Here is a 27,532-nt window from a genome sequence, read left to right as displayed (position 1 = left end):
TGTATCAAGTGAGGTCATGTCTGCTTTCCCCCCTCCTTCCTGCATCATTTCCTTCCTCCAACCCTCCCTACTTTTTCGACGGAAATTCTGAAATCGAAATTTAAAACCATGCAACAAAGTGAGCTACGGGCAACGTTCAAAGTGTGTCATACTTAAAAAGCCTGCCAGAACAATAACAAAAATTCCCTCTTGGAAGTTGTCGACCACCTCATCTCTGGAAAGGAGAGGGAGAAAAGTCATCTGCGGAGGAGAGGACGGGAGAAGACCCCACTTCAGGGTCCCAGGCCACGGAGGACTTTCAAAAGTATTCGATTTGGAGCCAGGAGAATTACAGGAGAATTTTGGCAAAACCCTTGTGGTTCTCCAGTAAATATTTTCACCTCCTCCGTGATGCACGTGAACCCTCCAGACTCTCCCAGCAAGATTCAAGTTTTTACCCCCCTTCCCTGTATCTCCCCCAGCAGAAGAGGCAGGAGGAACGGGGAGGGGGCGGAGTCAGGGGAGAAGTTTCGCTTTCGCTTTCCAGTCCATCTCTCCCACGCTGCGGTCTTCAGATCTACCCAGCAACCGCCGCCGCAATCTGCACGCCGTTTCCCCATTGGTGGAATATTTCCGCCGCGGCTCCTCTTCCGGACCCTTCTGCTGGCGGGGCGGCGATTGCTTCGTCCCGATGGGGGTCCTCATCCGTGGGGCCCCCTGGATCCTGTGCGCTGCTGCCCACCTGCTCCTGCTGGACTGCGCTGGTCAGTACCTCCGGGGGCTGAACTGCGGGGCGGAAAGAAAGACCCCCAAGTCCAATGATCCCGGGGTTGTGGGTGTGACTTTGTGCAAAGGGGGAAGACCAGGGGGGAGCTCCCTACCCGAAGTGGAGCCAGATCCCTTGAGAAATATCTGTTTTTCTCAGACTTTTTGTTTTGCATGCCGCCTTGGGGGCAGGGAGAGTTTCAGAGGCGCGCAAGGCGAGAATTAAGGGACTTGGGGGTCGTGTTTGTGGGGCTCATCATCATCTACCTACCAATGCAGCGCTGGCCTCTTCCCTAACGCACACGGTAATGTGTGAAGAGAGCTACTAGCAAGGGTGGGTGCGTGATCTGGGTGGCTATGAACTGGGAAGTCTACGGAGTAACTGGCAAAAGCGAGTCCTCCTCTGCTTCAGGTAAGGATTTGCTGTGTCGGCTCCTTGGTCCACCTAGTGGCCGGGGTTGGAATAGCGCGTGGGAAAGGGAGCTCTGCTGGGGAGGGCTGGTTCAAATCTTACCTCTGCCATTCACGAACTGACCAGGTTTACCACACCTATCAGTCAAACACCCATTCCCACCACTCTTCTGAGTAATACCCCTCCCCACTCTCTCACTATAGATCAGGGTCTGGTGACTTCTGTTTCAGTGTATCTGAAGAAGTGTGCATGCACACAAAAGCTCATACCAATAACAAACTTAGTTGGTCTCTAAGGCGCTACTGGAAGGAATTTTTTTATTATGAAAATTAATTGAAAATGAAATAATTCTAGCACCCTCCCTTTTTGAGGAATGACACATACGTATTAGCTGTGCTTAGAGAGATCTGAGCAAATTCATCTATGGGGGCCTGGTGATAATTCCCCCCAGGTGATGTGAGCTTCAGAACCTGCAGCTCCCTTTCATATTTAAAATTGGGGGTGGCAATACTGACCTGCTGCTTTGCAGGGTCATTGTCAGGCTTAGGAGAATGTCAAATGCTCAGAACGCCTTATTCTGCTGTCCTGTCTGTCTGTCTGTCAGTGGTTCTCTAGACACAGCTGCCTTTCATCTTTAAAACTGGCAAAACTGACACAGGACAAATAGAAGAAGACACCTTCGCCTCGGTATGGTTCCCCTTTATCACATACACAGCCCAACAAGACAACGACAAGGATCCGCCGACAGCATACAAATCAATCTGGCTAACCTGATACAAACACACACACACACATGCCCTCACTCACACACAAAAACAAATCTCACCACAGCCAACCAAAGACAACTAACCACACCATAACCTCTCTCACCACCAAGGAAATATAACAAGCGAATAGTAAGAGAACCCACACAAGTGACGCTGACACAAAACCCCACACTTATACACTTAGTGTATAAGTAGAAGAAGCATTGCCACCCCACCCCACTCACCATCACCCCTCCCTCTCTTCCCCCTTTTTTTCCTACTCTAACACTGTATACACTAATGTCTCACAACAAATGAAACTGATCTGTAGAAAACATGACTTGAAAAAAGAGACAATACATCTATTTTTGTAAATGACAAAATCTTTAATAAAAATACAGTTGTACCTCTTGTTACGTCAGTCTCTGGTTGCGTTTTTTCAGGATACGAACACGGCAAACCTGGAAGTGTATACTTCTGGGTTTTACCCCGCACGCATGCGCAGAAGCAGCGCTCTACTTGTGGACTTTTTGGGGTGCGAATGGCACCCCAGTATGGATCAAGTCCATAACTAGAGGTACCACTGTATTTTTAAAATAAAACTGGCAAAACATACACGCGTTCAGTGTCTCTGGGTGCAGCGGTTTGCCACTCATTCAAGCGCTGGGCACATTTGTGATTGTTCGTCTAGAACAAAACATTTAGGCTGAAGTCCTTGCTTTCCTGGGTGTAAGCCCCATTGAACTCAATAGGACTCACTTCTGATAACACAGGGGTTGGCAAGGTTTATCTTGCCTGGGCCAGATCTGCCCCATGGGCCGGATTGCGTGTGCAATTTTCAGCATCTGCGTATGCGCAGGTGCAATTTTTGGTGTCTGCGTCTATGCAGATGTGATTTTCGGCATTGCAGAAGTGAGTCCCTGCACCAGTTTAGCACAGTGTGCTAGCGGGCAGCTCGGTTCGGGGGTGGCTCGTGGGCCAATCAAACGACCTCCACGGGCCACTTCTGGCCCATGGGCCTTATGTTGCTGACCCCTGTGATAACATATGTGCACAGGATGTCATGGTTTTCTGCTTTTATATTTAAGGAACCGACAGCACTACTTTGAGAGCAGTCTTCCTAGTTTCCTCACAAGGATGAGGGTCTGTGAAGGTTTTTTTGGTGGAGTGTGGATTCTCCTCTTCAGGATCCCTAACTCTGCCCTTCTTTTGCAGCCTCTTCCTCCCACTCCATGCGCAATTTTTACACTGGGGTGTCAGAGTCCGGCCAGGGGCTGCCCTGGTTCGTTGCCGTGGGGTACTTAGATGACCAGCCCATCTACTACTACGACAGCGATACCCGGAGGGAAGAGCCTGCGGTGCCCTGGATGGAGAAAGTAGAGGAGGATTATCCCAAGTTCTGGGACAGGCAGACGCAGATCTTGCATGGCTGGGAGCAGACGTTCAGAGCGAACGTGGAGATTGTAAGGAACCTTTACAACCAGAGCAAGGGTGAGTGGAGGGGGCGAGGAATGGCTCTCTCTCCTGCTGAAGCTTCTCCCTAAGATGAAGGCTCCACTCTGGAACAAATGTCAACTCTGCCTGTGGCAGATACATGGAAGGATGATGATGATGATTATTTATACCCTGACCATCTGGCAAGGCTTCCCAGCCACTCTGGGCGGCTCCCAATAGGATATTAAGAACACGATAAAAGATAAAACATTAAAAACTTTCCTAAACAGGGCTGCCTTGAGATATCTTCTAAAAGTCAAATAGTTGTTTATTTCCTTGACAAATGATGGAAGGGCGTTCCACAGGGTGGGCGCCACTACCAAGAAGGCCCTCTGCCTGGTTCCCTGTAACCTCACTTCTCGCAGGGAGGGAACTGCCAGAAGGCCCTCGGCGCTGGACCTCAGCATCCGGGCTGAACAATGGGGGTGGAGACGCTCCTTCAGGGATACAGGACCGAGGCCGTTTAGGGCTTTCAAGGTCAGCACCAACACTTTGAATTGTGCTCGGAAATGTACTGGGAATCAATGCAGATTTCTCAGGACCGGTGCTTTATGGTCTCAGTGTTGTTATCTTTTCATTCAGCAGCCTAACAGCCCAGAGATAGAAGCTGTTCTTTACCCTGTTGGTGCGACTAATCATGCTTCTATATCTTCTGCCTGAGGGCAGGAGATCAAGAAAGTGCCGGCCAGGGTGTGAATCATCCCTGAGAGTTTTCCTCACTCTCCTGAGGCAACGTTCATCACTCTCCTGAGGCAATGTCATCCAGTGGATTCACGATGATGTTACTACTACTACTACTAATAATAATATTCTTTATACCCTGCCCATCTTACTGGTTTTCTCCAGCCATTCTGGACAGCTTACAGAATATATAAAACATAATAAAGCATCAAACATTAAAAACTTCCTGATACAAGGCTGCCTTCAGATGTCTTCTAAAAGTTGTGTAGTTCTTTATCTCCTTGACATCTGAAGGGAGGGCGTTCCACAGGGAGGGTGCCACCAACGAGAAGGCCCCATGCCTGGTTCCCTGTAACTTCGCTTCTCGCAGTGAGGGAACCAGCAAAAGACCCTCGGAGCAGGACCTGTGTCTGGGGTTGAGTGACAGGGGTGGAGACGCTCTTTCAGGTATCCTGGGCCGAGGCTGTTTAGGGCTTTAAAGCTCAGCACCAACACTTGGTGAATTGTGCTCAGAAACACTGGGAGCCAATATACATCCTTTAAGACCAGTGTTATATGGTCTCGGCGGCTGCTCCCAGTCATCAGTCTAGCTGCCACATTCTAGATTAGTTGTAGTTTCCAGGCCACCTTCAAAGGTAGCCCCACATAGAGTGTATTGCAGTAGTCCAAGCAGGAGATAACTAGAGCATGCACCACTCTGGTGAGACAGTCTGTGGGCAGGTAGGGTCTCAGCCATATGGTTAACTCAGAACAAGCGAACCCCAAATTTGGCAGCTCTGCTTTTCAGCAGAATCCAAGAATCCTAAAATTGTAGAGCTGGACCTGTAGAGGGGCATCTAGTCCAACCTCCTGCAATGCAGGAATCTCAACTAAAGCATCCATGTCAGATGGCCGCCCAACCTCTGCTTAAACACTGTGGGAAGGTTTAACAATCCCCTTTTAAAGTTTATGCAGTGATCAGCTTGTTGCTGACTCGTCTGAGTTCTGCTCATAAAGATGCCTTCCTGGTTAAAAATCCCTTTGAATCCCTCTTAAAGACTACACACACGAATCTGATTCATGTTAATATCTTACTCGCAGATTCATTCAGGTTTACAGAACTGTACCTGAAGGCAGGCTTAGGTTACATAACAAGCAAATAAACTCTACCAGAGGGAAGCTGGTCCTGAGGTGACTGCAACTCAGCAGTTTCAGTCAGTCAGTCAGTTTTATTGCACATAGCCAAAGGCTGCCGCAATGTACGCAGAATCATTCAACAATTAAAAGAAAATGTGCTGGATTAATACAAAAAACTTAAAACATTTATATTATCAAGACATTACCTATTCTAAACAGAGCTATAAGAGTACCTTAATATACAGGTTAAGACATTAAAGAATAAAATTTATAGGCTAAAATCGTCACATGGCCACTAATATATTAAAAAATAATGTTAATTAATACAATGTGCAATTATATTCGGAGTTTGGTGATAAAGACTGCAACTGAACAGTTACCTTTCAAAACTACCAGCAACTGACAAACTGGTTGTCACAGCAACCGGTTAGAACATGGCGGCCGTTAGTCCTCTGTCGGAATGTTGCACTTGACTGCAGCTTTACATCCCACAAAAACCTCCAAGGAAGGAGAGTTCACAACCTCCCAAGGGAGTCTGTTCCATGGTCAAACGACTCTTACTGTCAGAAAGTTCTTCCTGATGTTTAGTTGGAATCTTCTTCCTTGTGACTTGAAGCTGTTGCTACCTGCAGGCTTCCTCTTCTGTTAATTCTACGTCCTCCATATCCCTTTTAAAAAATGAACACCTGGTCACTCCTGAGCATATCTCATTGTAAAATGTGGCAGAAATGCTACCAAGGGTCTTTTCTCGGTTTCCTGGTGCATAACATCTTGTGTAGATGCATAGCTCAAATGTCCTCTCCCTACTCTGTCAAAAGAAACAAGGTGGCAACTTGAAAGGTGCTCAGAACGAGCCCTGGGAGCTGGGGTGCCTGCAAATTTTATCCACTTCTGTCAAAACAGTGTTGAAGGTAGAGATGCATGGTGATTGTTCCCATGCAAGATGAGTGGGAACTGAAGGAAGTGGGGGGAGCTTCATATAAAGAACTAGTGGTGTAGCATGGGAGGCCACAGGGGCGGTTACCCCGGGGCACAAAATTGTTAGGGGGCACAACATTTCAACACCCGGTGCTGCCTCAATACAGCTGCATGCTTCCATCCCTGGAACGGTCTCCCTAGAAAGGCTGTGGTCTCCTTCCCTGGAGGTTTTTAAGCAAGGTTGGATGGCTATCTGTCATGGGGGGGGAGGTCCCTTCCAATTCTTTGATTCTATGACTCTGTTGGAAATGTCCTCTCCATGCAAACCAAGAAGTGACTTCTCCAGACAATGGAACAACTCTTCTTTTCTTATCTCTGCAGCTGCGGTCTCCTGCATGATACAAGCACCTATTAGGCAGTTGAATGTGCATTATTATTATTATTATTATTATTATTATTATTATCATTATCATTACCCCGGCCATCTGACTGGGTTTCCCCAGCCACTCTGGGCGACTCCATCCATTCCCCTCCCTCCCACTGCTCCCTCTGCACAGCCCCGGGCTTTGGTAAACCACGATACACCACTGCAAAGAATGAGCCCTAAGAACATCAGATCCCTGTGGGTGGCTGGGAGCCCCAGTGCTATCTTTCACCATGTCTTTGGATGCCTGGCATTAAGCTCACTGGCCTCCTGAGCCTCTTTATATTTACAGGGTTTCACACCTGGCAAGCCATGTACGGCTGTGAGCTGAGGCAGGACGGGCACGTAAGTGGGTATTCCCAATTTGGCTACGACGGGAGGGACTTTGTCACCTTCGACAAGGAGACCCTCACCTGGACGGCAGCTGACACAGCAGCCCAGGTGACCAAGAGGAGGTGGGATGCCGACTTGGCTGCCAACCAGCGCAGGAAGCGCTTCTTGGAGGAGATTTGCATCGAGTACCTGCGGAAATACCTGAACTACGGGAAGGAGGTTCTGCTCAGGACTGGTGAGAGGTGGGGTTTTGGAGGGCTTATTGGGGGGAAGTTGGCCATTTCCTTACAACTTATAGGGTGGCGTTCCTGCCAAATGTCTACCAGATCAAGTTGATGATGGGGATAGGGAATAAATGGGGGTGGGAATGGCTTGTTGTGGGTTTTGGGGGGTGAGGGTAGGACTTGAAATACCTTCCTTCAAGTTAGAGGGAACTGAATCAATTCATCCATTGGGGACCTGGTGACATTTGCCCCTCAGCCCAGAGGTAGCTCACTGGGAAAATCTCAAAACCACAAGTTTGGGATGCCGGTGGCGCTGTGGTCTTAACCACTGAACCTCTTGGGCTTGCCAGTTGGAAGGTCAGCGGTTCGAATCCCTGCGGCAGAGTGAGCTCCCGTTGCTCTATCACAGCTCCTGCCAACCTAGCAGTTTGAAAGCACGCCACTGCAAGTAGATAAATAGGTACCACTGTGGTGGGAAGATAAACGGCATTTCCGTGTGCTCTGGCTTCCGTCAAGGTGTCCCGTTGCGCCAGAAGCAGTTTAGTCCTGTTGGCCACATGACCCAGAAAGCTGTCTGTGGACAAACGCTGGCTCCCTCAGCCTGAAAGTGAGATGAGCACCACAACTTCATGGTCGCCTTTGACTGGACTTAACCGTCCAGGGGTCCTTTGCCTTTACCTTAAATATTAGAGCCTCTCAAGATGATGATGGTGATGATTAGAAAATTACATCCCTCCCTCTCAAAGCAGCCCAGGTTGGCCAACACACAAGCAACAAAACTTCATGTGGAATGCTCTCCCCAGAGAGGTTCACCTGGTGCCTTCATTAGATATTTTTAGGCGCCAGGTGAAAACATTCCTCTTCAACCAGGCCTTTGGTTGAAGCCCTTTAAACATGTCTGAGGGAAGGGAGTGTTATTGTTTTGTTGTTTTGATTTAATTATTTACTTGTGTTTTATCTTGAATTTTATTCTGTCAACTGCCCTGAGATCTTTTGATGAACGGCAGCATATTATTATTATTATTATTATTATTATTATTATTATTATTATTACAAAGGTACCTCGGGTTAAGTACTTAATTCGTTCTGGAGGTCCGTTCTTAACCTGAAACTGTTCTTAACCTGAAGCACCACTTTAGCCAATGGGGCCTCCTGCTGCTGCCGCGCCACCGGAGCACGATTTCTGTTCTCATCCTGAAGCAAAGTTCTTAACCCGAGGTAATATTTATGGGTTAGCGGAGTCTGTAACCTGAAGCGTCTGTAACCCGAGGTACCACTGTATCATCATCATCATCATCATCATTAATAGTATAAGGTGTGACCGGAAAGTTTGGTGAATGGTCACAGAAATCAGACAGCGCGAAATATGCGAACATACAATTGGCATCGCAAACCCACAAAATGCTCACAGTTGTGAATGGAGATAAAACTGTAACTCGAAAGACAGTGTGTGAGAGGTTTAAGCATTTCTGTGAAGGGCAGCAAACCATCAAAGATGACCCTCAGTCTGTCAACAAGCAGAACGGCGGCAAATGTTGACAGAGTTCATGAGTTATTGATGCGGGATCGGCGTTTGTCCAAATGATGGTGGAAGAATTGCATATTCCGCATGAAATTGTTACTGAGGTTACTGAGTCGTCCCACCCTCCATATTCTCCCTATCTGGCCCCACCGGATTTCTTTGTTTTTCCAAAACTGAAATCTGCACTGAAAGGGCACAGATTTTCCAACATTTCACATGTCTAAGCTGCTGTGATGAAGGAACTGAAACCAGTATGAAAAGAGGACTTTTCTAGAAGTTTCTAACAGTTCTATGAACGTTGTCAGTGGTGCGTTGTATCAGAGGGGCCCTACTTTGAAGGCCTGTAAGGCATGTATGTTCAAATATTTTTTGCTGTCCAATTTCTGTGACCATTCACCAAACTTTCCGGTCACACCCTGTAATAAGGATCCAGAAACAGTTCCGAGACAGAAACAGACTGCAGAAGATGCCAAGGGAGGCTGAGGAATCTGGTTCCTTCAAGGTTCTTCTTAATTTATTCAGGATGCTACAAGTGTGGGATATTGACTCTCTGGGGGGATTGAGGGGGACTCTCCCTTATTTTACAGCATCCATCCTTCCAGCCACCCTGTGTTACATCCCTGTGTTAACCCCAATGCGGCCCTTTTTGCAGAGGCTCCGGTGGTGAAGGTGACCAGGAAGGCAGACTATGACGGCCTGGAGACCCTCGTTTGCCAAGTCCACGGCTTCTACCCCAAGGAGATTGAGGCCAACTGGGTGAAGGACGGGGAGGTCTGGCAGGAGGGCACCCTCCGAGGATTGGTCGCCCCCAACTTGGACGGGACCTACTATCTCTTCCTCAGTGTCCAGATCGACCCCGAGGAGAGGGAGCGCTTCCGGTGCCGCGTAGAGCATGACAGCCTGGAGAAGGCTCTGGACGTGGCCTGGGAGGAGCCAGGTGGGCTCTGGGAGGGGGATTTTATCCATTTTATTTATTGAATTTCCCAGAGATGAAGGGCGGGGGAAGCAGCCAAAGACGCCGAACAGCTGCATCACAACTTAGATTGGCAATCCCTAGTTGGATCCTTTCTGTACATCTGGGAGCAAAACAAGTTACAGTTGTACCTTGGTTCTCAAACACCTTGGTACTCATCCGTTTTGACTTCTGAACGACACAAATCTATAAGTGAGTGTTCTGGTTTGCAAACGTTTTTCGGAAGCTGAATGTCCGATGTGGCTTCCAATTGAGTGCAGGAAGCTCCTGCAGCCAATTGGAAGCCGCGCCTTGGTTTTTGAACATTTTTGGAAGTCAAACAGCACCTGCTGCCTCGCAGGCCTTGAGCTCAAAATATTATGTCAAAGGTAAAAGACGGCCACCATCTTTTTGTCTGTAAACCTGTGTGATTCTGAGTTCACAAAGCATTCATAAACACTCTGATTTTTAGATGTGAATAAAACCTTACTATGGCTTCGCCAATTCTGTGGGGAACTCTTCCACACCTTGCACAGGTGAGGGCTTTTTTGGGGGGGGGGAGTAGAGAGAGAGAAGCACGTTCACCACCTTAAGATCCTTGGGGGGAAAGGTGGGATTATAATTGCAAATAAATAAAACTGAATATCAGATCTCAATCTTTCTGCCTCTCCCATGAATGGAAAATATTGCTCTGAATTTCCCTAATTTTCCCTAATCTGCTTTTAGCATCCAACATGGGACTTGTTATTGGGTGCATCTTGGTAGCTGTCCTGCTGGCAGCGGCTGGAATTGCTGGGATCTTGGTGTGCATCAGTAAGTAACTTGTGAATGGACTTGCTGTGGATTAGGGACCTAACTCTGTTGTGGGAGAGACTATCCCCTTTTGAAGGAACCCAGGTGACTCCATGGGCTGGTCTTCTCCACTCCCCCCATCCCCTGGTGCTTGGTGTGTTCCTCATTCACCCCTGGAGGTTATTAGGCAGGGACCAGAGGAGGCACCTGCCACAAGGTCCTTCCTCCTTGCAGAGAATGAAGCTGAAGGATCTCTACAAGGTCTCTTTCCATCCTAACGCTCTGATTCTGTCTCTGCAGAGAAAAGGAAAGACGGATACAGAGCAGCATCAGGTGAGTGATGCCTTCTTCTTTGCATGCTCATTCTAATGCAGGTAAATTCAGGGTGAGAACTGAACGATTAGCTGAGCCATGTGTAAGTATACAGTGGTACCTCAGGTTACATACGCTTCAGGTTACAGGCGCTTCAGGTTACAGACTCCGCTAACCCAGAAATAGTACCTCGGGTCAAGAACTTTGCTTCTGGATGAGAACAGAAATCGTGCAGCGGCAGCAGGAGGTCCCATTAGCTAAAGTGGTGCTTCAGGTTAAGAACAGTTTCAGGTTAAGAACAGACCTCCGGAACGAATTAAGTTCTTAACCCGAGGTACCACTGTATTTCCTTTGTACAGTGGTACCTCGGGTTAAGAGCTTAATTTTATATTTATATGAAATAATAATCATAATAATAATAATAAATTTGTACTGCCCTTCATCCATAGACCTCAGTGCAGTTCACAACATAAAAATGCAAGATAAAACACACAAAATATATGATAAAAACAACACATACACACAAACAAACCAATAAAAAAGCCCTCTCTCCTATCCTTTAACTGTGCACTGCACTGCACTGATGTTGCGTGTTACAGTGGTATAGAGATACTTTAATAAATTAAATAATAAATAAAAAGCACAGAAAAAGGCTTGGGTCCTGGCTTCCTGAGACTCCCTCCCTTCTTCTTCATCATCATCATTTTTAATTTGAATACTGTCTTTCTTTCTTTTTTTAAATAATTTTTATTAACAGGCCAATCACATCACATTATTCAAATCACATTAGTTCCAAATTATACAGCCAAATTTTAAATTTTGTTGAGGGTACCCATACATCAAGCTCCGCACGAGTCCAAAATTCCGGATAACTCCAGGCATCTCTTATATTACTGTTTTAATTAGACAGTTCTATCCAGTTTGATCCGGATAGTCCTTTATTACTTTCTTTCTCTTCTTGTTGTTATCATATATTCCTTTCTTTGCGATCTCTGATGATTTTCACAAGCAGATTGAAAACTGGCGTCTCTGTGTGGGTTTTGTACTCTTCAAAGACCATATCGCTCAGGGACAGCCTCTGTTCAACGCTTCCATAAACAAAATTAATCTTCGGTCTGTCCTTTATTTTTCTCAGGCTAGCCAAATAGATCAAATAAATCAGGGGGCTCTGTCAGGTCAAACTTGCATTCCAACATTCCTTCTCTTTCGAACGATCCTGATTCTCCTCCCCCTGTCCTTCTTTCTCCGGCAAGCCTGTCTTGGCGAGATGCCATTTTTTAACTGCGTCATAAAAATTTTCCTCTTTCTCACCGTTCACCAATCTTCTCTCCTGTTGTAATCCATCCCACACAGTTCTTAAAATCCCGCTTATGATTAGTAAAAACGCGACGATCTTATTTCTATCTGGGGTGAAGGGTTATTAATATCACATCGTGCAAAGAAACGATTCGTTCCAAACATACAGTCTCCTAGTGGTGATTCATCAGAAGATTTACTTATCCATCCGTCACTCCCGGTCACAGAGATCCATTAATCAGCAGTCTTATCTGTCGAGCTTTACTTGATGTATGTGCTTCAGCTTCATTTCCAATCGTATGTTTCCAATTATAATTCCGAGCTGAAGCAACCAGCACGCGCTAATTGGAATCGGCGTCAGGAAGAGCTGACTTCACCCAGGGCTCGTGCCAAGTGTTTGGCACCCCTATCTCTCGGATCAGGGGGTGCATTGTGAACACCGCTGGCAAGACAGTGCCCCCCCACCTCCTGGGGGGGTGGGAAGGCTGCATACTTCCCATAGCAGCCCCTTAATTACCTCGTATGGGTCAGAGAGATGTTATTGTCGGCCATCTTCCAACGTGCCACCTGGTGGCCCCCCTGTCTTTCTATCTTACAATACTCAAGGCGGTTTACAAGCTGAAGAAACAAAAATTGTACATCTTATAACAATCTAAGGCAATACAAAAATGTGATAATAAAACATAACTTTAAAATAGGCAACTGACATAAAACGTAACAGTCAACAATCATTAGAATAGCATTAGAGAAATCCATTCAACAGTTACAATAAATAATTTCTAAACTATAATCAATAAAACGACGGCCAGCCACAGTACATAAAATAATACAATACACATTGAGAAGCAGAGACTGGAGGGTGGAGCAAGGCAGGTGGAAGGAGGCCTTGCTTCGTTGTGCCCTGAAAACACATCGGTTAGAAAATGGCAGGATTCAAGGCACCGAGGAGGCAGGCTTGGTTTATTTTTAAATTTTATACCCCCCTTTTCCCCACATCTGAATCTCGAAAGGTCTCACAGATGCAAAGCCGGATTGAGTCCTTTAACGGTGGTGTCCTAGGCTGCCGGTGGCCTGTTCTTGTCACCAGCCTAGTTGCAGTATCTCCCCTAAGGCAGAGCAGACCTACATTGCAATAATTTAGATTTGAGGTGACTGGAGGTGTCAGTGCCTGGACTACAGGGGTCACGTTGCCCCTGCTGTGACCGTGAGGCCCTGCTGTGGTGTGAGGAACCAACTCTCCGAAGGCGAGATCTGAACGCGGGCCTGCAAGGTGGAGAGAGAGAGACGCATGTCCCAGAAGGAGTCAGTGGAGTTTTTCCTCCTGCCAGGTGAGCTCCTCTTACATTGAAGATCTCCCTCTCTGTCCCCCATGGCTCCCCAAAGGAGAGATCGACTTGCTTCCAAACTGAATACTTTCCTGTTTAACACCCCCACTGTATACGTTGCAGGCGGACTCTACATCTTTCCAGTTGTTTTCCCAGGCCTTGGAAATGCATCCATTACGCTGTACAGTGGTACCTCGGGTTAAGAACCTAATTCGTTCCGGAGGTCCGTTCCTAACCTGAAACTGTTCTTAACCTCAAGTACCACTTTAGCTAATGGGGCCTCCCACTGCCGCCGCGCCGCTGCTATGCAATTTCTGTCCTGATCCTGAAGCAAAGTTCTTAACCTGAAGCACTATTTCTGGGTTAGCGGAGTCTGTAACCTGAAGCGTATGCAACCCGAGGTACCACTGTATTTGAGTGCCTTAATTCAACGACAGCGCTGTTCAGGGTGAAGACTTGTGAGTGCCACCATAGGCAGCCAATCAGTGCTGTGCACAGCCGGCTGCTCAAACCTAGCGCAGCCAGTTCCTCCTGAACTGCATCCTGCAGGGAAGGTAGTATCGTCATCACCATTTTTTATTTGTATGCCGCCTTTACACAGTTAAGAAAAAGCAATGCTGAAGCCTCCTTACAGCATAACAAGGTTTACATAATTACAAAAGTCATAAATCACATTAAAAAACACACACAACCAAATGGGAAACAATTTCCACATAAATCAAAATCTAAAACTAAGAAAACAGCATTAATATCACACTTTAAAATGACATAGGTAAAAAATAACAGCAATTTAAACAAAAAACAAAACAAAACGGAGCCCTCTCTGCCCAGCAGCAGCAACGGCAGCAGTCCTTTACAGAGCCCATCAGGCCCCGCCCTGGGCCAGGTGGTGAGTGGCAGGACTGGGGTCCTCAGGCGCTGAGCAGGGGAGTATGATGAAGGCCGTGCCATATCTGACCTTAAAGGGGACATTCCCAGGGTGCAGAGAGACACTTGCAATGCTGTCTGTCTGTGTAGCATATCAGCAAGTTGCGTGTGTCCCCCTACCCCCCCCCCCCCCGCTGGGCAATGGTGGACCTGAGATCAGGGGAAGTTGGGCTGCCTCCACCCCTGGTAGGAAGATGCCTGGATTTGGGGCGTCTCTTAATACCCTCCCTCTGCACCTGACTTCTGTTTGTTTTGTTTAGAGCGCAGTGTCTGCCCTATTTGTTTTGAAGATGGAGAAAGTGCTCTGCAAACAACCCCCCTCCCCCAAATCGTGCATACCTGTCTTGTTCTTCCTCTGCAGGTGACCCTGGAGAGGGTGGGGTCATCCCATGCGTGGTCCTCGAGGATGCTGAGCAAGCCTGATCTTGCCTTGTCGTGATTCCCCAGCCGGGGCGGACAGGGGAGAGTTGCCTCTGATCCAATGATGATTGCTTGCTGATGTGGTTTTGAGGATTTGCCTTGTATGGCGAGAGTGTCAGTTTGCATTTCTTTGTACAGAAAGTATTGATCTGATGTGTAGAGATCTTTCCTGTTCTGCTTAATCCAAGAGGGTTCTGGAAGGTTTCTTCTCTGTGTGAAAGAAGGATCTTATTTGGGTTATTCCTTCTGAGTACAGCTGGTTTCAGGGATGTGGGTGGTGCTGTGGGTTAAACCACAGAGCCTAGGACTTGCGGTTCGAATCCCTGCGACGGGGTGACCTCCCGTTGCTCGGTCCCAGCTCCTGCCAACCTAGCAGTTTGAAAGCATGTCAAGTGCAAGTAGATAAATAGGTACCACTCTGGCGGGAAAGTAAATGGTGTTTCCGTGCGCTGCTCTGGTTTCGTCAGAAGCGGCTTAGTCATGCTGGCCACATGACTAATAGTGAGGTCAGAAAAAACCTGGGTTTCATTCTCTCTCTATCTCTCTTTCTGGTGTGATGTTTCGTATATAGTGTTAAGGCTTTAGTCTTATTATAAGATATTGTTAAGTTTCCATTAAGTCTGCTGCAACTGTATTTCTTATGGACTGTGCCAATCCTGAATGTATTGGATTTGTGACCATTATGCTCATTTGCCTTCGGTAGCAGTAAAGCTCTGCTGGATGAAATATCAATTGCCTCTGGTCTATTTTCTGGGAACTCTTCAACGTGTTTAAGTTTTTCCTCCACACATGCGACAGAGAGACTCTCAGAGAGATTGAAGGATATCTCAGGAGTGATGCGGATTAAAGTTGCCAGGCAGAAGGCTGCGTCTCTGGAGAAGCAAAGAGAATCAGATCTGTGGAACGATGAGGGAGAGAGGAAAGCCAAGAGTTTGGCCCCCTGAGCTGGGAAGACTCCAGGAGAACCTTCAGGCCCCCATGAGAAGATGCTGAATGGAGGCAGGACAGAGAGAAGCAGTAGACAAACACCAGAAATCTGGGGAAGAGAGAGAGCTCTGGAGGTGGAAAATCCTGAAAGGGAGTTTGCTATGAATATGCCAGCCTGTCTTTGGGTGTGGGTGGGAAACAACTGCTTTGGGGAGCTGATTTCTGAGACACACGTCTGTTGGTGCTGTGATTTCTAGGTACAGGTGTGAGTCTTTTTTCTTACCCACTGTTTACTCCTGAATTGCAGCAGCAGCAGCAACAACAACAACTTATTTATACCCCACCCATCTGGCTGGGTTTCCTCAGCCACTCTGGGTGGCTCACAACAGAATATTGAAAACGCAGTAAAACGTCAAACATAAAAAACTTCCCTAAACAGGGCTGCCTTCAGATGACTTCTAAAAGTCAGGTACAGTGGTACCTCGGGTTACGGACGCTTCAAGTTACAGACGCTTCAGGTTACAGACTCCGCTAACCCAGAAATAGTACCTCGGGTTAAGAACATTGCTTCAGGATGAGAACAGAAATCGTGCTCCGGTGGCGTGGCGGCAGCGGGAGGCCCCATTAGCTAAAGTGGTGCTTCAGGTTAAGAACAGTTTCAGGTTAAGAACGGACCTCCGGAACGAATTAAGTACTTAACCCGAGGTACCACTGTACTTGTTTATTTCCTTGACATCTGATGGGAGGGCGTTCCACAGGGTGGGCGCCACTACCGAGAAGGCCCTCTGCCTGTTTCTCTGTAACCTCTCTTCTCGTAGGGAGAGAACGGCCAGAAGGCCCTCGGAGCTGGACCTCAGTGTCCGGGCAGAACAATGGGGTGGAGACGCTCCTTCAGGTATACTGGGCTGAAGCCATTAAGGGCCTTAAAGGTTAGCACCAACAAGCATCAGCCAGGCTTTCCACAGCAGGTTTCCAAGAGAAAGTGGTGGGACAAAAAAAAGTGTTCACAACCATGCCTAGAAATCACAGCAGCCCACTGTAATAGCCAAAGACCCACAGGCGTCCTGCCCAATGGGGAGGAGCTGAATTGAGACGGGACGTGGTTTGTGTGTGCGTGCATGCGTGTTTATCATTGGCAGAAAATTCCTTTTGCACTGCAAGCTGGCAGTATTGTGTTACAACTCCCAGTCTTAAGTCTGGCTGCCACCTTGTTCCCAGGCTCGCTTTAAGGTGCACACACTTTAAGGCTGCCTCCTTCCCTACAGACCCCCCCGGGTGTCAAGGCAGTTCTGCTGCCTGAGCCCTTCTCTCCCAGCCCCATCATGGATATCTACCAGAAGAAAAGGATTAGTTGTCCCGACTGAGCTCCACTAGGAGCCGGGCATTTGGTGTCACTGGTCCCGTGCCCTTCCAGATGATGTTCAGCAGAGGCCTCTTCGTCTTGGCCTTTCGGGCATCCCTTGAAGACTGTTTTGGATGCCCATTCAGTTTAATTTCTTTTGAGATTAGTCAGTTGTGATTATTTTGCATTGCATTTTTTGTATTCACATATCTCGTTGTATGCCACCTGAATATTCTATTTGAATAGGCAGCAAGTACAGTTGTACCTACGAAGTCAAACACCTTGCGAGACAAATGTTTTGGCTCTCAAACGCCGCAAACCCAGAAGTGAGTGTTCTGGCTTGCAGATGTTCTTTGGAACCTGAAAGTCCATCGCAGATTCCGATTGGTTGCAGGAGGTTCCTGAACATTTTGGAAGTCAAACGGACTTCCAGAATGGATTCCGTTCAACTTCTGAGGTACGACTGTACTGTTATAAATAAAAATCTAGAAAGAATAAGCCAGTCGCTGCACAATACTATCTTCCCTTTGTTGTTCTTGCCTTTCCATCATCTGCATGGACTCCAAATATGTACAGGGCAAGAAAATGAGTAAAAAGTCGTTGATATCACAAGTGTGTTGTGCATTTGTGTTTTGGCTCTTCTGCAACATGTAAATTGAATAAACAGAAAAAAAATAAACTTGACTTGCTTAAACTGGTCCCTTGAATGATTTCTCGGAAATCACCTGATTTCCTTTTCAGTTGGGAAGAAAGCAGCCGGCAGGGGGCAGCGGAGGATCGCAAAAAACAGGAACGCGAGAAAATATAACTAGGGACTGTGGAGAAATGGGTGAGGGTGTATTTTGACAGAAAGAGAGCCTGGAAACACACCCTGGAAACACACACACACACACACACATATGCAGAGAGATCCATTTGCACTGAAGGGCTCTCCATTTATCAATTTCTGCACAGGCATCAGTCAAATGAAGGGCCTGAGATGCCACTGATATGTCAGTGCTGTGGAAAAGGATTCTTGGCACCTCAGAAAGAGTGGAGACACACCAACTTTGCTTCTTTCCCCCCTTTATGAGCCCAATTAAGATGCTGACAAAGCAGATTCCCACACAGAAGTGTGCGCAGGCACGACTGTGAACATGCATGTGTGCATGCGCACGGCGGTGGAGAGCCTCTGTCCCATGGACCACACGGGGCACAGTTTTTCTCTAGCAAAGTTTATTATTGTCAGCAGAGGGTAGTGCACATTGAGACAGAAAAGGCAGGAGACAGGGAGGCCAACACTAGGGGGAGCCAGAGCCAAAGGCAGGCTGCTGTAAGTAAGAAGGAAGGTAGGTGGGGCAGTGCCCCCTTGTCCAAATGGGCTGGCCTCCACTAACGGGAATTTTAAAAAAGGGGGAGGGGAGCAAATTCATTCGTCGTAGAACTTGGGAATCTCGTCTCCCACGACAACTTCCTCCTTGACACCCTCTTTGGTGATGGTGGCGAGGTAAATGACTCCCCCGCTGGATCCGTCCCGGCACATGGCGAGGGCAATGGCTGAAAGGAGAGGGAAGAGAAAGGAAAAGGGGCGTTGAAATTCAGCTGATGCTGTAGAAAAAGCTTTGAGGATGGGCATGATATAATGAATTTGTTGCTGTTGTTGTTCGGGCCTATACATTTAAAAGAGTATCAAAGCACTTGAAACAGTCGAGCCTTCCCCCATAGAAGCCTGGGAACTGTAGTTTGTTAAGGGTGCTGAGCGCTGTTAGGAGACACCTAGTCCCCTTGCAGAGCTACAATTCCCAAAGTTCCCTTGGGAAGAACAGGGATTGATTGTTAAACCACTCTGGGAATTGTAGATTTGTGGAGGGAATAAGGGGTCTGGGAACTGCAGTTTGGAAAGCACGCTGAGAGTTGTTAGCTCTCAGTATCCTTAACCAAACTACAGTTCCCAGAATTCTTTGGGGGAAGCCGTGATATTTTAAAGTGGCATCATAGCACTTTAAATGCCCAGTGCAGACGGGGCCCTGTTGCTTTTATGGAGCCACTCGCATAGCTATAGAAACCACAACCCATTTCTAGGAAATACAGTGGTACCTCAGGTTAAGAACTTAATTCATTCTGGAGGTCCGTTCTTAACCTGAAACTGTTCTTAACCTGAGGTACGACTTTAGCTAATGGGGCCTCCTGCTGCCGCCATGCGATTTCTGTTCTCATCCTGAGGCAAAGTTCTTAACCAGAGGTACTATTTCTGGGTTAGTGGAGTCTGTAACCTGACGTTTCTGTAACCTGAAGCGTCTGTAACCTGAAGTTTCTGTAACCCGAGGTACCGCTGTACTGCTATTTTCTCCAATGGTTAACAACGATTAACAGTGGTTAACAATGGTTCTCCAAACTGCATCTTTCTGAGCTACTTTTCTCCAATTTTTAGTCAAAACCTGCACCTTCTGTAAAGATGGGACTAGACTTTCTAGGAGTCCAGCTTTGTTTCCACCTCTCCACACCCCCCCCAAAAAGTCCCTGTCACGCCGCCACCCTGAAATGGACACAGCTTAGACGGCTACCGTTCATGGTGAACTGGCGGCATTCCTCCCGGCTCATTCCTGGATTGTAGGCAGAGTCCACGTAGCCGTAAATATAGGTGCTCCCGGATCCTCCAATCGCAAAAGGCTGCCGGGTCAGCATCCCACCCAGAGTCCCGTACACCTGGAAAGTAGCAGAGAATGAGTGGAGCAGGTGGGACGCCAGAAACCATCCCTGGCCCATCATTCTCTCTGCTTACCTGCCCGCCTTTCTTGGGGTCCCATCCTGCCACCATGAGGTGAGCCGAAAACTCCTCCTTGTACTTGTAGCTGATGTTTTTCACCAAAGTGGCTGCGGCCAGGACCAGTGGAGGACCTTCCATGTTCAAGCTGCCAGGGAGACGAACAAAAGATTAGGTAGAAAGATAGATAGATGATAGATAGATAGATAGATAGATAGATAGATAGATAGATAGATAATTTATTACGGCCGGAGACCAGCTTATAAAACACACTTGGGGGTATATTCCCAGAAAGAAAACAAACAGTTAAAACAATGTACAACAATAAATTTAAAATTTATAAATGCAATGAGCATGTAGACATTTTAAACTTTAAGATAAGCTACCGCAGAGAGATGATCCAGAGTCACCCATGGAACCGAGTTTGGGGATTTTCTTCACGAACTACTGTATTTTTCGCTCTATAGGACGCACTTTTCCCCCTCCAAAAATTAAGGGGAAATGTGTGTGCGTCCTATAGAGCGAAAAATACCGTAGTTTGAGTCGGGGGGTGGTCTGCACTTACAGATCTGTACACAGAATCTGGCGACCATACGGGTTGTCTTATGATCTTTGCCTAACAGGAAAAGGTCGAATTTTTGCTTTTCCGGGAGGTCAGCGAGCTGCACCAGCAGGGGATCAATGGTCTCGCTATGTGCCTCTTCATAAAAGGGACATCTAAAGAACAAGTGCTCTGGGCTTCCTATCTTCCCCAATGAACAGGCGCAAAGTCTCTGAGCATATGGGACTTTTATTAAAGGATTCTTCCAGGACTGGCGAGGGCAGAGCTGAGCTTCTGGCAAGTGTGAAAGCCCTTCTTGCATTAGGTAAAAATGAGGGGAATTGGGTCCTGCAACAAAAGCACAGCAGTGCAGTGCACTCCTGTTCAGGGTTCTAGCCAGCCAGCCAGCCATGCCCTTTTTCAAGATACTCCATCACATTCCCTCTCCTGCCTGGTTTTCCACAGACACACCTAGCATTCTGTGTCTTCTGAGCATGCTCAAACCTCACTGGCCTGTTTTTTGGGGGGTGTCTTTCCCCCACCCTTCACATTTTCTCCCCTTAAAGCAGCCTTTCTCAACCTATGGGTCCCCAGATGTTATTGGACTACAACTCCCATCACTCCTAGCTAGCAAGGCCAGAGCTCAGGGATGATGGGAGTTGTAGTCCAACAACATCTGGGGACCTGCAGGTTGAGAATCACTGCTTAAAAGCTGATTTTTTTTGTATTTCTGCCAAATTTTGGGGGTCCCCTCCACCTCCGTAAACCTGCTGATTCTCTCGTGTGAGAATAAGAGCATTGATCTTGCTATTCCTATATAGGATATGCTCCCCTCACTTTAAAATACACACTGAACATGAAGAGGTCTGCACAAGCCCCTTTCACGTGTACAGTGCTATCTTGGAAGTCGAACGGAATCCGTTCCGGAAGTCAGTTTGACTTCCAAAACATTGGAAAACAAAGGTGCGGCTTCCGATTGGCTACAGGGTATCTCGTAATAGCAACAGCTTTAACGGCTGAGTCTGGAGTCTCCTTTTCTGGGAAATCAGGTGATAACAGAGAAGAGAGAACAGAGACCTCTTCCTGCTTTGGCCACTAGAGGGCAGTTCAGCACCAACAAACTGTCTTGTTTCTTCCAGAAACCAAGCTGAGTTCACCTAACATCTGAATCAATTGCCAGGTGGCTTAAAGATGGGATCTGCCATCTTGAGGCTTGCAGCTGGTAGTAGGCTAGACCTCAGGGCCAAGACCCAGCCCCCACCCCACTCATTACCATCTAGAAAGCAGCAGAAAATGGTGAAAATGGCAAAATTGGGGAGGGGGGGAGCAAATCATTGAGGCTGGTCACCACAGCATCCTCCCTTTATTCTTATTTTTTAAAACATGTTTATAGCCACATGAGTCCAGATGCTCATTTTCTTTATACAGTGGTACCTCAGGTTAAGTACTTAATTCGTTCCAGAGGTCCGTTCTTAACCTGAAACTGTTCTTAACCTGAAGCACCACTTTAGCTAATAGGGCCTCCCGCCGCCGCAGCCGTGCGATTTCTGTTCTCATCCTGAAGCAAAGTTCTTAACCCGAGGTACTATTTATGAGTTAGCGGAGTCTGTAACCTGAAGCGTACGTAACCTGAAGCATATGTAACCTGAGGTACCACTGTATTTTTTTCCTTAAAAATATATATTACTCTTTTTTTTACAACAAAATTATACTTGTGTCCAAGCAAAGGACACAATTATGTCCAATTATGTCCAAAATTATACTTGTGTCCAAGCCCAAGGAAAACAGAAGGAAACTCCATTTTATTCCTGTACAGTCATACCTCGGGTTGAAGTTGCTTCAGGTTGAGCGCTTTCAGGTTGTGCTCCGCGGCGACCCAGAAGTAACGGAACACGTTACTTCCGGATTTCACCGCTCGCGCATGCGCAAACGCTCAAAATGACATCACGCGCATGTGTGGAAGCGGCGAATCGTGACACGTGCACATGCGCACACGCGGGTTGCGTTTACTTCAGGATGCGAACGGGGCTCCGGAATGGATCCTATTCATATCCAGAGGTACCACTGTAGTAGTTATGGTGCTGCACTTTAAAATGAGAAACTGTACATGCTCAGAGTATTTATTTCTTTAAAAAAATAGGAGTAGCCAATTTTCTTTGCCGTTTACTCTAGGTTGGAGAAACTTTCTGGCTGGGGAGACTAGATCTTTATTAGACCCCCGTCTCTGACAGCCAACTGTGACAGGTGGGCTGGGTGGACAACGCTCCTGTCAATCATATGATTGACAAGTGGGTAGTCCCACCCACCTGTCATAGAATCAGAGTTACATGAGGATCATCGAGTCCAACCCAACCCAGGAATCTTTTGCCCAGCGTGGACCTCGAACCCACAGCCCTGAGATTAAGAGTCCCATACTCTGCCGAAACTGCTGTTAAAATGGAACGTCCCCTCTCTTGTTTTTGCAGTGGTTTCCCTGAAATTCACCTGAGCTAAGGTGACGCTTGGCCACTGTGTAAGGTCCTCTGGAGATGGCACCTGTGGCTGGCAGCCTGCCCCCTCCCTCACCTGAGAAGCTGCCACTAGTGCTCACCTGTGCAGCTCTAGCTGGTAGTTCACCATGTCAGCAATGGCCTGGGCATCCGCTGCCGAGCCAGAGAGGGCACAATAAATTCGGCTGTGCAGCCGCTCCAGTTTGTTGAAGACGCAGTTCACCACGGACTGCCTGGGAGGAGATGTCAAAGGCACAGGGTGAAAGGAGAGGCAGACATTACAGTGGCAAAAATCAACATTCCCACAACTCTAGAAAATCCCACAAATATTTCAACAGAGGAAATCAGAGGTGGGCATTTTGGCTCTCATGCACTGCTTGGCACACTTGTTCCAGCAACTGAGAGCTGCAAACAGAGAACTTTGGAAGCCAGCCATTGAACTGGGCAAGCAGCTAGTCCTGTGGAAGGTGGATTTCCATCACGCATTCAAGGAGGCCTCGTTTGGACAAAGAGATACGCATCTCGGAGGAAGGAACCTCCCTCCCAGAAAACTAGCCTTGGAAATGTTACACTGCCCTGCAATTCCCCACCATCGGGTGGAGAGCCCAGACATTAGACAGTTGTGCACAAACACATAAACACTCCCCTTTCTCAAACGCACAGCACTCACCCTGCAGATACTCGGGAGTCAGATCCAATCACAACCCCTCCGTCAAACTCCACGGCCATGATGGTTGTCTGCAGAAGGGGAAAGAAGGGGGAGTTTTTTTGTTTGTTTTTTTAAAAAAATATTTAATCATTTTTTAATACAAACAACAACCGCAAAAGACACATAAAACAAAAACCATTGTAACACTAATAACACAATTTGACAATTCAGATTTGAATACTGATATACCGTCCGTATAGTTAAAGCTATGGTTTTCCCAGTAGTGATGTATGGAAGTGAGAGCTGGACCATAAAGAAGGCTGATCGCCGAAGAATTGATGCTTTTGAATTATGGTGCTGGAGGAGACTCTTGAGAGTCCCATGGACTGCAAGAAGATCAAACGTATCCATTCTGAAGGAAATCAGCCCTGAGTGCTCATTGGAAGGACAGATCCTGAAGCTGAGGCTCCAATACTTTGGCCACCTCATGAGAAGAGAAGACTCCCTGGAAAAGACCCTGATGTTGGGAAAGATGGAGGGCACAAGGGGACGACAGAGGACGAGATAGTTGGACAGTGTTCTTGAAGCTACAAACATGAGTCTGACCGAACTGCGGGAGGGAGTGGAAGACAGGAGGGCCTGGCGTGCTCTGGTCCAGGGGGTCACGAAGAGTCGGACACGACTAAACAACTAAACAACAACACCTTTTAAACAATATTTCCCCACCTCTCCTCCCCTACTTCCCACCACTGTCCGCCTTATCACTTAAATATTCCCTCCAGATTTCTTCATATTTATCCATTCCTCATTTGCGTCGACATGCAATTCGTTCGTATGTAGCTAGTCTGTCCATATTATCGATCCATGTGCTCAATGGAATCTTTTTGCAGCTCTTCCAGTTCATCAAAGCAAGTTTTTTTGTTTCTAATATGGCACGGTACATCCATTTTTGTGTGACCCCTCTTAATCTCCCACATTTCCGGAATATAATTTAGAATGAAATTCAATTCCCCTAAATAACAAGGGGGAGTCTTGACTTTTTCAGGGGTTACTGGTGCCCCTTGGAACCAGTAGGGCAGCAGGCCAGGAGCCGAACAGAAGGGGGCGCCAGAACCAACTAAGTCTATTGCTTGTCCCTCCTCCCCATTGAGTTTGACAAGGGCAATACTGAGACTAGCAGGTAGGCAGGTGGAGGCTGGTGGGGCAGGGCCCCATTTGCCCCAGGGAAGCAGACTCCATGGACATCTTTTGCAAAGGAGAAGAAATGGGGGATAGGGTTTTCGTCGCTGCTTGGAGGCCCTGGCCCTCTGGCACTGATAGTTTTAGACAATCAGTGCAATCAGTGAGACAGCTGGATTCTAAATGGAGTAGGGTTATTATTTTTCTTATTATTAGGCTACTGTAGAGAAGAGAGGATAAAATACCACTGGTTCTTGTTTCCAACATTTGCTTCAAATATACATTTAAAGAAGATTGGAAAATGTTTATTGAAAAATGGGAAATAACTGTGTACAGCTGAAAACGCTGGCAGCGTTAAAATAAATTCAACAGTGTAAGTAAGTTTCGGTGGATGCAATAATGGAATACTGAATGGTATAGCTTTTGTAAAAGATGCAGGGGTTTATGATACGTAAAATGAACCATGAAAAGAGAAGAAGGGAAGTCATAGATATTTTAAGGATGTAAAATGAGTATTTAAAATGGTAAAACAGAACATTTAATAAAAATTATAATAATAAGAAGAATAAATTGGTTGGCTTTAAATCTAAAGAGGAAGCCGGGCTTTGCAATCTTGCAACAGTGAAGATGTGAGTCAAAAGACATAACTATGTGCTACCAGGAATCATTTGTTGTCTTCCTCTCTTTGGGGCCTATTAAGAGATCCATTTTGCAGGGGTATAAAGGTAAAGGTAAAGGGACCCCTGACCGTTAGGTCCAGTTGGTTGTGGCGCTCATCTTGCTTTACTGGCCAAGGGAGCCGGCGTACAGCTTCCGGGTCATGTGACCAGCATGACTAAGCCGCTTCTGGCGAACCAAAGCAGCGCGCGGAAATGCCGTTTACCTTCCCACCGGAGCGGTACCTATTTAGCTACTTGCACTGGTGTGCTTTCAAACTGCTAGGTTGGCAGGAGCAGGGACCGAGCAACAGGAGCTCACCCCATTGCAGGGATTCGAACCGCCGACCTTCCGATTGGCAAGCCCTAGGCTCTGTGGTTTAGACCACAGCGCCACCCGCATCCCTATGAAACTGCATGCTTCTTGCTTATCTGTCTTATAGGCAGTATTATCCGCCATTGCCTCTGCAAAGGAGCGGAATCCATTGGCTGGCTCATCCGCACAGAAGACGGCCAAATGTATTCCCAATTGCATCTGTTTTGTACGAAACTGTTTCGCCAGTTGCATCTGTTGCTACAATATTTCTTATGTAAAAGGCAGATGATATTAATCTCCTGTGCGTCTGGTCAGGCATATCCCATTGAGTTCAATGGGACTTACTCTCAGGTAGACCTCCATGTATAGGGGTAACCCAAATGCATATGTCTCTGGGCAACAATGTCTGGAGGTGAGGTGGCTATTGGCCGTGTTTAAACTGCGGGGCTGCTTCACCAACCAAGCCGGAAAAGCTTATGCAAAATAATAAATATGAATAATGGGGAGGGGGGGGAATGTCCTCAATTTGAATTAAATGATACAGATCATAGAATCTGGGAAATTCATTGCACACAGCTCTGGGCTGATTCACTTTGATCTCAGCTGCTTTTCATCCATTTGGGGAATGTGCGTTACTGTCCAGTGCAGGCATAGGCAAACTCCGGTCCTCCAGATGTTTTCGGACTACAATTCCCATCATCCCTGACCACTGGTCCTGTTAGCTAGGGATCGTGGGAGTTGTAGTCCCAAAACATCTGGAGGGCTGAGTTTGCCCATGCCTGGCCCAGTGGGTAGAGCTTTGGACCCGGCGAGGTCACACCAATTCTAACCATAGCTGTCAACTATCAGATTTGAAAATAAGGAATCAGCGGCCTTGAAAATAAGGGATCAGCAGCCTCACCTATCCCAGGGACAGTCTACGGGATATATAACAATCCGGGATAGCAGCGGGAAGCAGCGGGAAACGGTGCTGGAATAAGGGAATTTCTCGCAAAAAAAGGGAAGGTTGACAGCAGTGGCGTAGCGTGGGTTGTCAGCACCCGGGGCAAGGCAAGTAATTTGCGCCCCCTAACCCGTGGATTTGCGCCCCCTAACCCGTGGATTTGCGCCCCCAACCCTAACCCCCGATGTTGCGCCCGGTGAGGCCGGCCCCCCCTGCACCCCCCACGCTACGCCACTGGTTGACAGCTATGATTCTAACAGATAAGTCATTTAATGTTGGGGAAACCTTTCTCCCTGCCTCAGTTTCTCCTCTGTAAAATGCAAACAGCTGTGCCTATTCCTTCCTCAGAGGTTTTCAAGCAGAGGTTGCAAGGCCATCTGTCATGGATGCTTTAGCTGAGTTCCCTGGGGTCTACAAATTCTACGTTTCTGCGATTCTATTACTATTCTGTAGGGGATATGGGAAGAGGAAGAATGGTGTACGAATATGGAAGAATGACAGGCGAATATGCTAATAGGATTAGAGGGGCAGGAGCCTCACTCTGAAAACAATTTCTGCCTTGCAAGAACCCACCAATTTAGTAAAATAGTATGGGCAAAAAATTTAAAAAAAATTAAAAATAGCGTGGGCAAGATCCGTGACTGTTGCTGGTGCAAAACTGCCCTCCTGCCTCCGTTTTTCCTAACATGAAACGGGTGAATGTACCTTAAGCCCCCTCCCCGATTTCGCTCTCCCTACACTCATCTATATCCAGCCCCCTATTTGGGGGGAGCGACCCTCCCCCCAAAAAGTGTTCAGGGGCGTTTGGATTCCTGCGAATCCTAGGCAAACCCCACCCGCCACGCAACCAGGACACACGCAGAGATACTCACGCCGATGCTGATCTTCTGCGGCCCGCGGTGGTCCATGGTGGCCCCCGACCCGGAGCGCTGCAGCTTCTTCCGCGGGAACCGACCGAGAACGAAAGTGACAGGGAACGCTGCCGCCTGCGGAGCCGCTCGCGGCCGCCAGAGAGCGCCCCTCCTCGCGTTAAAGTTTAACCTGCGAGGGAGTCCTAGTCCGGCTCTGCATGGGGCGCGGTGGGGCGATGGCCAAGGCCGCCTTTGCTG

The 27,532-nt window shown here is 47.4% G+C and overlaps 2 protein-coding genes across 3 annotated transcripts; one reads left to right on the top strand and one right to left on the bottom strand.

Annotated features, from left to right (window-relative positions):
• Positions 1-141: 141 nt before the first annotated feature.
• On the top strand, positions 142-17,601 carry LOC310757056 (major histocompatibility complex class I-related gene protein-like). 2 transcript variants are annotated; one of them, XM_083602175.1, is made up of 7 exons: positions 142-743; positions 3,118-3,393; positions 6,828-7,103; positions 9,267-9,551; positions 10,293-10,379; positions 10,659-10,691; positions 14,580-17,601. In XM_083602175.1, exons 1-7 carry the CDS (start codon positions 671-673, stop codon positions 14,639-14,641), a joined length of 1,092 nt encoding a protein of 363 aa, XP_083458301.1. In that variant the 5' UTR covers positions 142-670; the 3' UTR covers positions 14,642-17,601. The 2 variants fall into 2 exon arrangements, with proteins under 2 accessions (XP_083458301.1, XP_083458302.1); XM_083602176.1 differs by having other exon boundaries at positions 672-1,156.
• A 504-nt stretch (positions 17,602-18,105) lies between these two features.
• PSMB9 (proteasome 20S subunit beta 9) lies at positions 18,106-27,485 on the bottom strand. Its single transcript, XM_083602515.1, has 6 exons — positions 27,296-27,485; positions 23,351-23,418; positions 22,782-22,913; positions 19,669-19,798; positions 19,451-19,592; positions 18,106-18,443 (listed from the first exon to the last, which is right to left on the bottom strand). The coding sequence occupies exons 1-6, from the start codon at positions 27,329-27,331 to the stop codon at positions 18,316-18,318; spliced, it is 636 nt and encodes a 211-aa protein (XP_083458641.1). The 5' UTR covers positions 27,332-27,485; the 3' UTR covers positions 18,106-18,315.
• Between the last annotated feature and the right edge of the window lie 47 nt (positions 27,486-27,532).

The sequence above is a fragment of the Podarcis filfolensis genome, assembly GCF_964270895.1.
Source record: "Podarcis filfolensis genome assembly, chromosome: 2".
Lineage (NCBI taxonomy): Eukaryota > Metazoa > Chordata > Lepidosauria > Squamata > Lacertidae > Podarcis > Podarcis filfolensis.
Note: the sequence above shows the minus strand (reverse complement) of the source record. Positions and strands in the feature narration are given on the sequence as shown.

Excerpts from the sequence above, each read along its gene's own strand:
- LOC310757056 (XM_083602175.1), top strand. The coding sequence starts at position 671 with ATGGGGGTCCTCATCCGTGGGGCCCCCTGGATCCTGTGCGCTGCTGCC. Across the intron at positions 744-3,117 it reads GCTCCTGCTGGACTGCGCTG|CCTCTTCCTCCCACTCCATG; the intron begins GTCAGTACCTCC and ends CTTCTTTTGCAG. Across the intron at positions 9,552-10,292 it reads CGTGGCCTGGGAGGAGCCAG|CATCCAACATGGGACTTGTT; the intron begins GTGGGCTCTGGG and ends ATCTGCTTTTAG.
- PSMB9 (XM_083602515.1), bottom strand. The coding sequence starts at position 27,331 with ATGGACCACCGCGGGCCGCAGAAGATCAGCATCGGC. Across the intron at positions 22,914-23,350 it reads GACTCCCGAGTATCTGCAGG|GCAGTCCGTGGTGAACTGCG; the intron begins GTGAGTGCTGTG and ends ATCTCCTCCCAG. Across the intron at positions 18,444-19,450 it reads CCGCCAGTTCACCATGAACG|CCATTGCCCTCGCCATGTGC; the intron begins GTAGCCGTCTAA and ends CTCTCCTTTCAG.